The 13,029-nt window shown below is 48.1% G+C and overlaps 1 protein-coding gene across 1 annotated transcript; it reads right to left on the bottom strand.

Annotated features, from left to right (window-relative positions):
- Positions 1 to 923: 923 nt before the first annotated feature.
- Positions 924 to 2,222, bottom strand: LOC123152406 (UPF0301 protein Plut_0637). Its single transcript, XM_044571965.1, has 2 exons — positions 1,904 to 2,222; positions 924 to 1,815 (listed from the first exon to the last, which is right to left on the bottom strand). The coding sequence occupies exons 1-2, from the start codon at positions 1,989 to 1,991 to the stop codon at positions 1,049 to 1,051; spliced, it is 855 nt and encodes a 284-aa protein (XP_044427900.1). The 5' UTR covers positions 1,992 to 2,222; the 3' UTR covers positions 924 to 1,048.
- Positions 2,223 to 13,029: the final 10,807 nt, after the last annotated feature.

The following is a 13,029-nucleotide window of genomic DNA, read 5'->3' as shown; positions in this document are numbered from 1 at the left end:
TCGTTCTCCGCTATTAGTGACTTTGGAGTGACTCTTTGTTGCATGTTGAGGGATAGTTATGTGATCCAATTATGTTAGTATTGTTGAGGGAACTTACACTAGTGAAAGTATGAACCCTAGGCCTTATTTCCTATCATTGCAATACCGTTTACGCTCACTTTTATCATTAGTTACCTTGCTGTTTTTATAATTTCAGATTACAAATACTTTATCTACTATCCATATACCACTTGTATCACCATCTCTTCGCCGAACTAGTGCACCTATACAATTTACCATTGTATTGGGTGTGTTGGGGACACAAGAGACTCTTTGTTATTTGGTTGCAGGGTTGCTTGAGAGAGACCATCTTCATCCTACGCCTTCTACGGATTGATAAACCTTAGGTCATCCACTTGAGGAAAATTTGCTACTGTCCTACAAACCTAAGCACTTGGAGGCCCAACAACGTCTACAAGAAGAAGGATGTGTAGTAGTTTGTCTCCCTCTTTATTCCTTATAATTTGTCTCCATGTTAAGTGACACTTTCTACCTCTAAAGGGTAATGGTCGACAGTGCATGCCATAATTCGCCTGAAAAAGTTATGCAAAATACAAGGTGTTTTTACTCTGTTGATACTCTCTCCATTTTTAAAACACATTGCATATTAGCTTCGTGTTATGTCAAATTTTATTTAAAAAATAAAATATATTTTATGATGGATCTAATGATATTGTTATGGTACTGTAGATGTTGATGCATTTTCCCCGTAATTTTTGTCAAAATTTAGAGGGACAATTTTCTCAATAATTAATCGCAAAAGAAATGTTTTAGTCAAAATCTATAGAAAGGAATTGACCGGAGACAAGCCTATATGCACGTCAAATACTCTGTCCGTCCCAAAATAGAAAGATTGGTCTTTAATCTCTGTATGAACATGTAACGTAAGTAAAAAATTATAGGGAAATTAATTATCTTGTGAAGCATTTTTCACAACAAGTATAATGTACAATTTCTACCTAGCAAGTACTAGTATATGTAGCCTTGTAAGCCTTGTACGATCAATTAGTTACCACACCCTCCTCTTTCCGACGAGCTGCTGCACCTCCTCCCACAGCCCGCCCCCGATGCCGGTGAGCCCGAGAACGGCGGGGCTGCAGGCGGCCACACGCCACAGCCCTGCGCGGACCTCGTCACGCAGCTGCTCCCTCTCCCACCCGCAGAACCCGTCGAAGAAGCGGAAGTCCCGCACGCCGGCGACCCCGCGCTTGACCAGCTCCGCGGCGCACCCCACGCTCTCCCGCGTGCCGTAGTGCACGCCCGGCATCACCTCCTCGAACAGCCCCGTCCGGCCCACCACGTCGTCGGCGGCGCTGGCGCCCTCCCGCGGCCCCAGCAGGAAGAAGCACTCCTCCAGCGGCCCGCCGAAGAAGAGCGGGCGGCCGGAGAAGGTGCCGGCGATGTCCGCCTCCTCGGCGAAGAGGGACTGCGCCTCCTTGATGGACATGAGCGAGGGCCGGTTCAGGATCACGCCGACGGGGCCGAGAACCCCGGCCGACAGCAGGAGGATCACGGTGCGCTCGAAGATGTGCGACCCGTCCAGCTTCCCCGTCGCGATCAGGAGGCACCCCTTCTCCGGCTCCACCAGCGGGTGCGCCCACTTGTCCGCGATCTTCGCCGCCGGCGCCCACGACGCCCTGAGCGCCGGGTTGACGCTCTTCGCGTACTGCTCCTTGAGGACGAGCTGCGCCCGGAACGAGCGCCAGTCGACGGCGTCCCCTGACGGCGCCGCCCAGTCCTCGGGCTCAGACGACGACCGCCCGTTGCTGCTGCAGCCTGGAAGCAAGCGAAGAAACCAAAAGTGAGCAAGAGTCCAAGAACTCGGCGCACGGTCCGGGCGGGGAGAGCTCGAGCGGCCACTCACAGGTGACGGACGACGAGCTGGCGCGCCTGTGGTTGAGGAGCAGGTGGAGCCTGGGCTTGGCGATGCCGGCGGGCGACGGGAGGGCCATGCTTTAGCTTTTCGAAGCTTTTTGCGCGATCCGATGAGATCACTGGTAGTGACAGGATGCGGGGGAGATGGCGGCTAAATAGGAGGATGGGATGGCCATGGCCGGAGCTTCTGCTCCACAGGTTTCCAGGGCCCCGATCCGGAGCGGATATAGCTGGCCTTTGCCAGTGCTCTTTCTCTGGTGACCTGGGCCAATGGCGACGGTCACGGCATGGCCGACGCCGACGTGTGGGTGGTCCGGCCGACGTTTGTGGCCACGGCTTGGCGCGGGAGTGTTGGGGATAAGAAAAGGAGCGGCGGCTAAGCTACTTGCTGCGTGATGGGCGTGGTGCATGGGGTTGAGATCGACTAGTCGTCGACCTTGGGTGTTTTGTTTTTGCCGAGCCTCAGTCATGGCCTCATGGGGAGGGATGTGTCATGTGTGTGGCTGGCCAGCTCTGGACCAAGAGAATTTATTAAAACTATTGAAAGGAACCATTTTAATAATAATTATTATTGTTAGAATATATGAGAATGAACACAACAACGAAGGATGGCTGGCATTTATCAGCACGATCGAACTCGATCGACATCAAGTAAGATGATCTGCCCACATGCATGCTGTCTTTGATGAATATATATGACGGAACACGTACCAGTATCACAGCTCGATCCCGACTTAATTAGATACCGCGAAGAAAAACATACAATCTGATCATTCATTGCGGCATAATGCTCGCAAGGATTATATCCTTATACCTTGGACTAAATGCACCCGGTTTTGCTCTTTATGACCAACACGACGATTAGAAGCGAAAGTGTTGTTCTAATCCAGAGCTCACATGATCTCAAGTGAAGCATCTCTTTTGCATCATCAACCAAACTGACATAAAAACAAAGCAAATTATTATCTACCAGACCACATATGCATCGAGTCATCTGGAAAGAGAAAATTCGTAAAATAGAAGTAAAGCAAATTAAAGATGATTCAAACCATATCATCCTTGAGATCACAAAGGTGAATTATCAAGAATGCGCAAATTTTATCACATCCACCAAGAGAAAAAGAAAACATAGGTTGGACACACTACTAACTCTGCAAACGAAAAAGTCGAAAACAGCATCATAGAATTATTTAGAACAACTAATACAAAAATAAGGATTATAGAATTCAAATAATCCATCAAAGGTATTGCTTTTTTCTTATCAAATTTGCAAGATGATGCAAACACCAATGTGCGCAATCACCGGTTAGTGAAACAAGGATGGAAATAGTAACATCCATGTACGGATGTGAAACGCAACACACCACAGTAAAATAAAAAACTGATTTTTATTGCGCCAAACATTGACAAATGTTTTGATTGGTTGCAAAGTTTGATGACATTCGTGGAAAACATGGCAAAAAAAAGTTGTTAGTTAGATTAGGCACAGTTGAGCTATAGAAGAAGAAAACAAAAGTGGCGTGTGGTGCAATTATGCAAGTTACGTTTTGTTATGAAGCATTGAAGCAATATGATGACATATATTCTGGTTTGTCAGTGGTTCTGGTTGGTTATAGTGTACTAAGAGCATCTCTAGCAAACCCCGCATCCTGCCCCGATCCACAAAATAACCGCCAAAATGCGGGTCGGGGCGGAAAAACCTGCCCGATCAGACACCGCATTCGTGGTCGACCCGATTTTTTTTGCGGGGCGCGACAAAAGATCTTCCCCGACCTCTAGATTCACGGGCTAGGAGGACGACCCGAGTTCAGCCCCTATCCGCAGCGAGATTTGGCGGGAGGAACATTTCCGCGCGGCCGTTCCCATTCCCCCCACCCCCGCCACCGCACACTCCGGTGCATCTTCCCCGGCCGTCCTTCGCCGCCATGGCTGACTCCTTGTTGTCCCCCATCACCGTCGAGGTCGCGCACGCTCAATCCCCTCAAGCGGATCTCGTCGCCGGCCATGTTGGCCCCGTCGTTGCCCAAGGTACCGCCGCGCCTGCCTACAAGCGGCAGGGCAACATGGTCGTGCAGGGCGGGAATCCGGCTGCCCCCGCCGCGAAGGCCCGTGCTCCGGGCGCCAACGCTGCTGCGCGATCCCGGTCGGCGGCGGAGAAGGTCGCCAAGGCTGCCGACGTCAAGAGGAAGAGGATTCCGGCTACAAATAAGCCGCCTCCTTCATCCACTCCCTCCGCCCCGGAAAGAGGTTCCCCGGCGATGCCGCTCAACGGTGTTGCTCCCCCCGCAAGCGAGGTGTTTGACAAAATGGCCGGAAGGTATGCGTCTTCGGTCATGGCAATTTTCTTTGCTTTTAGCCATTTTGCGATAGCTCGTGACTTGTTGTCGTTCACTATAGCGGTGGTTCGAACAATGCAACTGCTGAGTTCGTGAACTTGTTGGACACCAACGCTGTTGACATCGATCAAGCCCCGTTCGCCGCATTCGACTACAATGAAACGGAGGGCGGCGTGGATGATCATGGTTGTGAGGAAGAATTAAAGGAGATCGATGAGGTAGCGTATGAGCAATCGCAAACAAAAACTGGGAAAAGCCAAAGATCGAAGAACTACACGATCTTGGAAGATCAAGTTCTGATCAATGCATGGAGTGCGGTGTCTCTTGATGCATGCACAGGTACTTCTCAAACCGCCAAGAGGTATTGGCAAAGGATCGAAGATCAATACTTCCGCATGATGGCAAAGTACCCCAATAGGACTCCACGAACATTTCGGTCACTTCAAGCGCGTTGGGAGGTGATCAAGCCTATGTGCAGCCGTTGGGCAGCTTGCTTGGAGCAAGTACCGAATGCACCTCCAAGTGGAACCGTGGAATCCGAGTATATGAGTTTGTTTTGCCTTTGTTCAAGTTGTGCATCATCATATTGCATCATATGAAATGATTGCATCATTTCACTTTGTTCAAATTGTGTAGGACAAAATTGCCCAACATAGATACAAAGACATGAAAGCTTCAGAAGGCAAATTCTTCAAACTAGAGCATTGTTGGGACTTGCTAAAAAAGTGCGAGAAGTGGAAGTTGATCGACAAAGAATCCCTACTGAAGAGAGGTTCACTTACAAACATGGATGAAGATGGCCCTAGAAATTTGAACAAGCCTGATGGCGACAAGAAGACTATGGAGAAGATGAAGAGAGATCACGAAGCATCGAGCTTGAGGGAGAAGATTGATGCCATGGTGCAATCAAATGAGTTGATATTGTTGAAGTCGTTGGAGATCAAGAAAGAGTTGGCCGAGAAGAAGGAAAAGGAGAAGCAAGAAAAGTGGCAATTGCTCAAGAAAGAGGGGCTGCGCAAAGCGGTCATTGAGGAGAGAAGAGCACGTGCCGTTGAAAACAAAGCCATGTCCAAGTTGCTCGCCGAAGAGAACAAGATAATGACAATGAACCGCAATGACATGGACGACCTCACCAAAGAATGGCATGATATGGCAAGGAGAGAAATCTTGAACAGGAGAATGGTTGCGTCGGCCAGTGCGTGTTACAGTGCCGGAGATGTTTTCTCTGCCCCATATGGTGGCAATGTTGATGATTTCGGTGCGGGAGTTGAAACAAACGCCGGAGGTGGATTCAGTGGTGGCGATGAACTTCAAGATGGACTCGATGGCGCGGTGTGAAGATCGACCAAGATGATGCCGGACGTGGTCGTCACTTTTGCAAGACCCTCTTTTGCGTTTGTCCTACTTAGCTAAAGCTTTTATTTGCGCGTAAACTGTGTTATGTTGTTTGAATTTGAACTTATTTGTGGGAACCTATGTCGAATTAGAGAATTGGGCGTTTTCAGTTTGCGGGTCGACGCGGCGGTGCCCGAGCAGACCCCGCAAAAAGCCGACCCATAAAAAAGTATATTCTGTGAATATCCTTTTATACGGTTGTGACGCCGGGTAATTAAGCTACAGTGATCCTCTGCTAATGGTGCCACGTCACCTCGTTTATAGTTGCTAATCTCGAGTTAGTTCGAAACCGATTCAAATTCAAATTCAAAAATAGGCAAACAATAAAAGTTTTCAAATATTAAAACTAAAATGTTCGGAGTGAACCAAATATTGCATAGATAATTATGGTGGAGAAACCACACTTTTATAAAATGTTTAAATACTGTTAAATGAATAAAAGAGTAGCAAAAAGAATTATTTAAATGCTTTAAAAATAATAAACATTTTCAAAACTAAATTGTTATAAGTATAAAACTATTGTGGCAGTGGCATAATTTGTAAAATCCTATTTAGGTGCCACTTTGGTAATTTACTAAAACTAAAATAATAGGAAACTAAAAGAAAACAAAGTATAAAAAAAAACAGAAAACAAAACTAACAAAAAAAAAGAAAGAAAGAGAAAAGGCCTCCTCCCCCCCCACTGGGCCACGGCCTCGGAAGCACCAGGCCGGCCCATCACCTGCGCCCATATCCCCCCCACTGCTCCCGAAACCCTAGAGCCCCACCCCACTTCCCCCCCCCCCCACGATCCCCACCCTCTCCCTCCAGCGCCGTCACAGGAGAGGGCGCACGATCCCCATCGCTCCCCCCACTCTTCCCTCGCTCTCTTTCCCCCCTGAGGACCCGATCTGGATCGGGGCGCTCGCCCCCCCCCCCCAATCCCGGTGACCCCGTCGCCCCCGACGCACGGAGCTTCGTCACCAACCCGCCGGAAGCCGCGGCCTCGACCCGGTGTCGCCTCGCTGCGACGCCGCTGCTTTGACCTCGCCGGACCTTGTCGCCGCCTCGCCGTCCACCTCCTCGCACCTCCATCGCCGGAGCCACGTCGCCACGCGGATCATCGATGCCGCCTGGACATCGCCGAGGCCGTCCCTGCGACTCCTCTTCCTCCACACGAAGGCCTCCCGCAACCCGCATCTCTGCATCGCCCTCGCGCCTGCCGGCCGTCCGGCCGCTGGACCTCGCCGGCAGGTTCCTCTGGCTCCCTTGGGCCCCCCTACATGCTCCGATGTGAGCACCTTCTGCCCCCCCTCTTCTCCCCTGCTTACGTCGCCGTAGACCGAGCCCCTGCCCTCGCTTGAGCTGCCCGCCGTGCTGCTCCTGCCCGGAGCGCTCGCACCTGCTGTGTGCCCGCGCGCCTCGCCGCGGCCTCGTCCCCTGGCTGCGCTCAGCGCTCCCTGCCGGCGCCCGTTCGCGCGGCCCCACTCCGGCGTCGCCTCCGGCTGCCGCGCGCACCACCGCGGCCTCGCCCCGCTCCGGCCATGGCCACGCCGTGGCCACCCGTGCCCACGCCCGCGTGCCCCTGGGCGTGCACCCGAACGGGGCACACCCGTTGCGCCCGAACCCGAACCACGCACACCCGAACCGATAGGCCCCTGGTCCAATGACAGCCGGGGCCCAGCCCCCAGAACGTTTTAAAAAAAAGGAATTAATAATAATAATAAATAAATAAATAATGAAAACAATTAATTAATTAATTAATTAACTAACTAATTAACTTAAGTAATTCTGATTAAATTAACTAATTAAGGTTAACTAACTTAATGATTAATTAACCTAATTAACTACTTTTAATTAATTAGTATGACAGTGGGGCCCACCCCGTAATTAATTATGATTAGTTTAAATAATATGTTAATTAAAATGTGTCACTGACCAGTGGGACCCACTGGTCAGGTTGACCAAGTCAACTCTGTTGACTGCTGACGTCAGCATGACATCATGCTGATGTCATAAATCCATTTTCGAATTAAATTAAATAATTAATTAAATTTCAAAAATTAATAAAATCTTTAGAAAATCATATCTTTTAATCCGTAACTCGGATTAAAATATTTTCAACATGAAAGTTGCTCAGAACGACGAGACGATTCCGGATACGCAGTCCGTTCGTCCACCACACCCCCCTAACCTATCGAACCCGCAACTTTCCCCCTCCGGCTCCTCTGCCCGAAAACACGAAACACCGGGAATACTTTTCCGGGGGTTTTCCCCCCTTCACCGGTATCACCTACTACCGCATTAGGGCACACCGAACACCGCGTATTGCCTTGATATATTTTGTGGTGCTTTGTTTGCTCTGTATTCATTATTTCTTCCCCCTCTTCTCTCCGGTAGACTACGAGACCGACGCTGCTGCTGACCAGTTCGACTACGGAGTTGACGACCCCTCTCTCTTGCCAGAGCAACCAGGCAAGCCCCCCCTTTGATCACCAGATATCGCCTACTCTTCTCTATACTGCTTGCATTAGAGTAGTGTAGCTTGTTACTGCTTTCCGTTAATCCTATTCTGATGCATAGCCTGTCATTGCTGCTACAGTCATTGCTACCTTACCCGCAATCCTAAATGCTTAGTATAGGATGCTAGTGTTCCATCAGTGGCCCTACACTCTTGTCCGTCTGCCATGCTATACTACTGGGCTGTGATCACTTCGGGAGGTGATCACGGGCATATACTATATACTTTACACTGTTACATTACCTGTGATACTGTTCGGAGTTGGGGGCTGAAGGGGCAGGTGGCTCCATCCCGGTAGAGGTGGGCCTGGGTTCCCGACGGCCCCCGACTATTACTTTGTGGCGGAGCGGCAGGGCAGGTTGAGACCACCTAGGAGACAGGTGGGCCTGGCCTTGTTCGGCATTCGCGGATACTTAACACGCTTAACGAGATCTTGGTATTTGATCTGAGTCTGGCTACGAGCCTATACGCACTAACCATCTACGTGGGAGTAGTTATGGGTATCCCGACGTCGTGGTATCAGCCGAAGCACTTCAGACGTCAGCGACGGAGCGGCGCGCGCCGAATTGGACTGGAACGCCACTTAGGCTAGGTCTGCTTTCGGCCGCCCACGCAACGTGCAGGTGTGCTCATGGGCGATGGGCCCAGACCCCTGCGCGCTTAGGTTTAGACCGGCGTGCTGGCCTCTCTGTTGAGCCTAGGTGGGGCTGCGACGTGTTGATCTTCCGCGGCCGGGCATGACCCAGGAAAGTGTGTCCGGCCAAATGGGATCGAGCGTGTTGGGTTATGTGGTGCACCCCTGCAGGGAAGTTAATCTATTCGAATAGCCGTGATCTTCGGTAACAGGACAACTTGGAGTTGTACCTTGACCTTATGACAACTAGAACCGGATACTTAATAAAACACACCCTTCCAAGTGCCAGATACAACCGGTGGTCGCTCTCCCTCAGGGATACGAGGGAGGGATCGCCGGGTAGGATTATGCTATTGGAGATGCTACTTGGAGATGCTACTTGGAGGACTTCGACCTACCCTCTTCTGCCTGTTGCAAGACGAAGGTGACCAGAAGCGTAGTCTTCGATAAGACTAGCTATCCCCCCTCTTATTCTGGCATTCTGCAGTTCAGTCCACTGATATGGCCCTTTACACATATACCCATGCATATGTAGTGTAGTTCCTTGCTTGCGAGTACTTTGGATGAGTACTCACGGTTGCTTTCTCCCCCCTTTTTCCCCTTTCCTTCCTTTCTGGTTGTCGCAACCAGATGCTGGAGTCCAGGAGCCAGACGCCACCTTCGACGACGACTCCTACTACGCTGGAGGTGCCTACTACTACGTGCAGCCCGCTGACGACGTCCAGGAGTAGTTTAGGAGGATCCCAGGCAGGAGGCCTGCGCCTCTTTCGATCTGTATCCCAGTTTGTGCTAGCCTTCTTAAGGCAAACTTGTTTAACTTATGTCTGTACTCAGATATTGTTGCTTCCGCTGACTCGTCTATGATCGAGCACTTGTATTCGAGCCCTCGAGGCCCCTGGCTTGTATTATGATGCTGGTATGACTTATTTTATTTGTAGAGTTGTGTTGTGATATCTTCCCGTGAGTCCCTGATCTTGATCGTACACATTTGCGTGCATGATTAGTGTACGATTGAATCGGGGGCGTCACAAGTTGGTATCAGAGCCGACTGCCTGTAGGAATCCCCCTTCCACACTCCTTGGCCGAAGTCGAGTCTAGACATTGCAAAACTTTTACTAACATGGCTGTGTGTCTTACGGGCACACGTCGCCATTGGGTGGTATTAGGATCTTTTACTCCTCGACCTTTACTCTGGGACTCTGAACCCTCTTCTACTCGGGTTAAACAATTTTACTAACTCTGACTCTAGGTTCTCGATAATACTTTCTCCCGGAGAGCCTCTTCAGTCCGGATGATTACTTGGTGCACCGAAGGATTCTGAAGATACCTTCTGATATTCTCTTGAGACCTTGTGCCAATCGCGTTTGCAATTCCCCTTCCATCGTCAACCCTTATGGATAACTACTTGCAGTTGTTATTATTACATTCATCCCCAGTTGGTCTTGTTATTACAAGATACCCTGGAAAAACTCGTCGTTGTTTCGATAATCCTTTGAGCTTACTGCCGTGCTGTTCCTTGTCACCTGAATACCCCTATGGGTAATTCTCGCACTTATCGAGTATCCGCTCATCCCCCCCAGTTGTTCCTGTGTTACACAAAAGTCTTCGAAATACCATTCGATATTCCGAAAATCCTCTGGAGCCTTTGGCTCTTGAAATTCTTGCTTGCTTGCATTATGGTTAATCCCATAAGTCTCGTAGTCTTAATGACATTCCTTGTCATTATCATTTTGAGTCTGTTGACTCAATATGTTTGCGAATACCCGCAAACATCATTGATCCTTATAAATTACCTTTCCGGCTGAGCTGCCATTCGTTTAACTGGAATTGGTTCTCGACCAATCCAATTGTCGTTGATTGTTCCCTAAGGCTATTCAACTTATCCATCCCTAATCAGAGCATTGCTTCTGATCCCTTGATTTGGAAATCATAATTCCTTTGCATTTGACAATTGAGTTAGTCAGTTGTTTCTATAATTTGATCTCCTTGCACTCTTCTTCCTCTAGTTGAGTACCGATGCTCACATCAGATCCTTTGTGGACCATCAAGTCCTTTGTTGGATTGTTATCCGACAGTGTCCTTCACATTTGATCACTTTGTGAGTTCTTCCCCTGATACATAATGCCTTTGTTAAGTTGTATCCTCTGCTTGGCCAACCATGCTCTGCCTTCGAGCTTGAGTTAATTATTTCTAAAGATTCTGGTATATGATTCCAAGAAGCCCCTATGGGTTGAACATATGCCTTCACTAAACCGTGTGAACCCGAAAGTTTTCACGAATCATACTCTTCTGGTGCTTCGCCAGATAAAATTTCAACACTGCAACTTCATCGAACGTGAGAAGTGAATGAAAGGTTATGCATTGGAGAAGTGGGAGTCGACCTTGAACTTGTGTTCATGACCATTGACACGATGTAGATCTTATCATTAAAGCTTCTTTTAAATGAATTATTCCTTTGGTATAAGTTCATCTTATATCTAGGATCTGGCCTTTTGCAACCGTGGTTCCGACCATGATTGTTCTTCTTTGATCTCATTTCTCGGACAAGTTAAAACAATTGTCTTCTATGGATCAATACACCAGTCCCACCTTTACTTTGATCTTGTGTCGAGTATTACCCCCCTGGTATCTCGAGATTATCATGGAACTGCATAACTCCTTATGAGTTCTTCATCAAGTGCTACCTTCCCACTGATTCCAATTTTTCGCGAGCTCTGAGTTATTGAACAATCAAAGAGACCGATAACTGAACCGAGTCCGCACTACGGTTCAACAACTCTTCGGTAAGCTTCTATAAGTACGAGTTTGTACCCGATCACGCCATTCCTAGCCTGTTTGGCTATATCCTTGTCGTGTAGATTTTAACTGTGCTACCTGGTCCTTATTCCGGGAGCACCAGTTTCGACGTTGAGCTAAGCTTACGTCGATCTTCCTCGTCATACCATTTCTCCTTGACCAACAAACTTGATTTCGAGTTTGTGTCGTACCTTTGGTTCCAATAACCTTTCACTTCATCATTCATTTGACTTGATGTCATCGCCGATCGATTACATCTTGAAATCTCTCGACAAATGTGTCATGATCACCATCTACATTCTGATGCTCTTCCAGGATATCAATTGAATTAATGATGAGAAATACCATCCTTGCCTCGATGATTTGTGTTGTCATCGACCTCTTTATTGCGTTCCCTCCAACAACAAAAAAAAACTTGTTTGTGTTCTGTGTTATACCTCGAGTTCCTTGCTACCTAGCATTTGTTCTTCTTTACCATGGAGTATTACCATCTTTTATGTCAAGAAGGTCGTGAGGATTACTCCACCTCTTAAGAATTCTTGGTATGGTGATACTTCTCACCCTCACCATTCTTTCTTGGTCCCCGTGTTAATTCCAACAAGTGAACGGTGTTGTTTGGATTCTTTCCTTCTAACAACCCTAAATTTTTTTTTGAAGTTAATGGTCGGAAGTTCATTCTTAGGCTATTGACTATTGGATCACCATTCTGACATTGGTCGTGCAACCCAACCCATATTTCGGGCGCACGTTTCAACCAATGTTTAATTGTGTATGTTTTCCTCGAGCATATTTCCTTATATCATTTGATCTGACCAATGTTATCTCCTTGTTCACTTAATTGTGGACATCCATCCGTTTGGAATTCTCGATGAATTGTCGTTGAGCCCCTCAGCCACCTCGTCATCCCCTCCTTGGTTTAATAGTGAACTATTGTTTAAGGAAACCGCTCCCATAGTTCATTTCCCGAGAATCTTGCAATGTCATTTCGCCGATTCGTGTCGCGCCTTTTCTTCTCGGACATCCTGAGTCTGAGGTATCATGACACCAATCGGATCTGAATCTCGGTCATATATGATGGTTGGGACAACTTTCCACGAGATATGATGTTGGTCCTTTGATGATCCGGTAATGTGATGTCATGCCTAGCACCCCCCCTGCCTGGAGGACCTATCATTATATTTCTTTTGCAAGGATAACCATTCTTCCTGGAGAAAACCGTAAGACTTATTTTATAAGTTGCTCTTGATGGATCATTTGTGTATCCAAAGTCTGGCCCTTGATTGAAACACCATGTCAATGCTATCTCGAAGCATGTCTGTGGTACTCCGATTTTCAATAACAACATTTGAAGCACAATGCAAAATTCTCTTTATCAATTATCCAAACACTGTTGTATGGGTAATGTCATGAAATTTCTTCCCTCCTTTTCTAAAGGGTTTTCTACGTTATATCCT

Source organism: Triticum aestivum, chromosome 7A (genome assembly GCF_018294505.1).
Source record: "Triticum aestivum cultivar Chinese Spring chromosome 7A, IWGSC CS RefSeq v2.1, whole genome shotgun sequence".
Lineage (NCBI taxonomy): Eukaryota > Viridiplantae > Streptophyta > Magnoliopsida > Poales > Poaceae > Triticum > Triticum aestivum.
The sequence above is the reverse complement of the archived record's forward strand: the minus strand, read 5'-3'. Positions and strand labels throughout refer to the sequence as shown.

Bases quoted from the DNA above. Each gene is read 5' to 3' on its own strand.
- LOC123152406 (XM_044571965.1), bottom strand. From the start codon at position 1,991: ATGGCCCTCCCGTCGCCCGCCGGCATCGCCAAGCCCAGGCTCCACCTG. The intron at 1,816-1,903 runs GTGAGTGGCCGC...GCTTGCTTCCAG, and splicing joins CAGCTCGTCGTCCGTCACCT to GCTGCAGCAGCAACGGGCGG.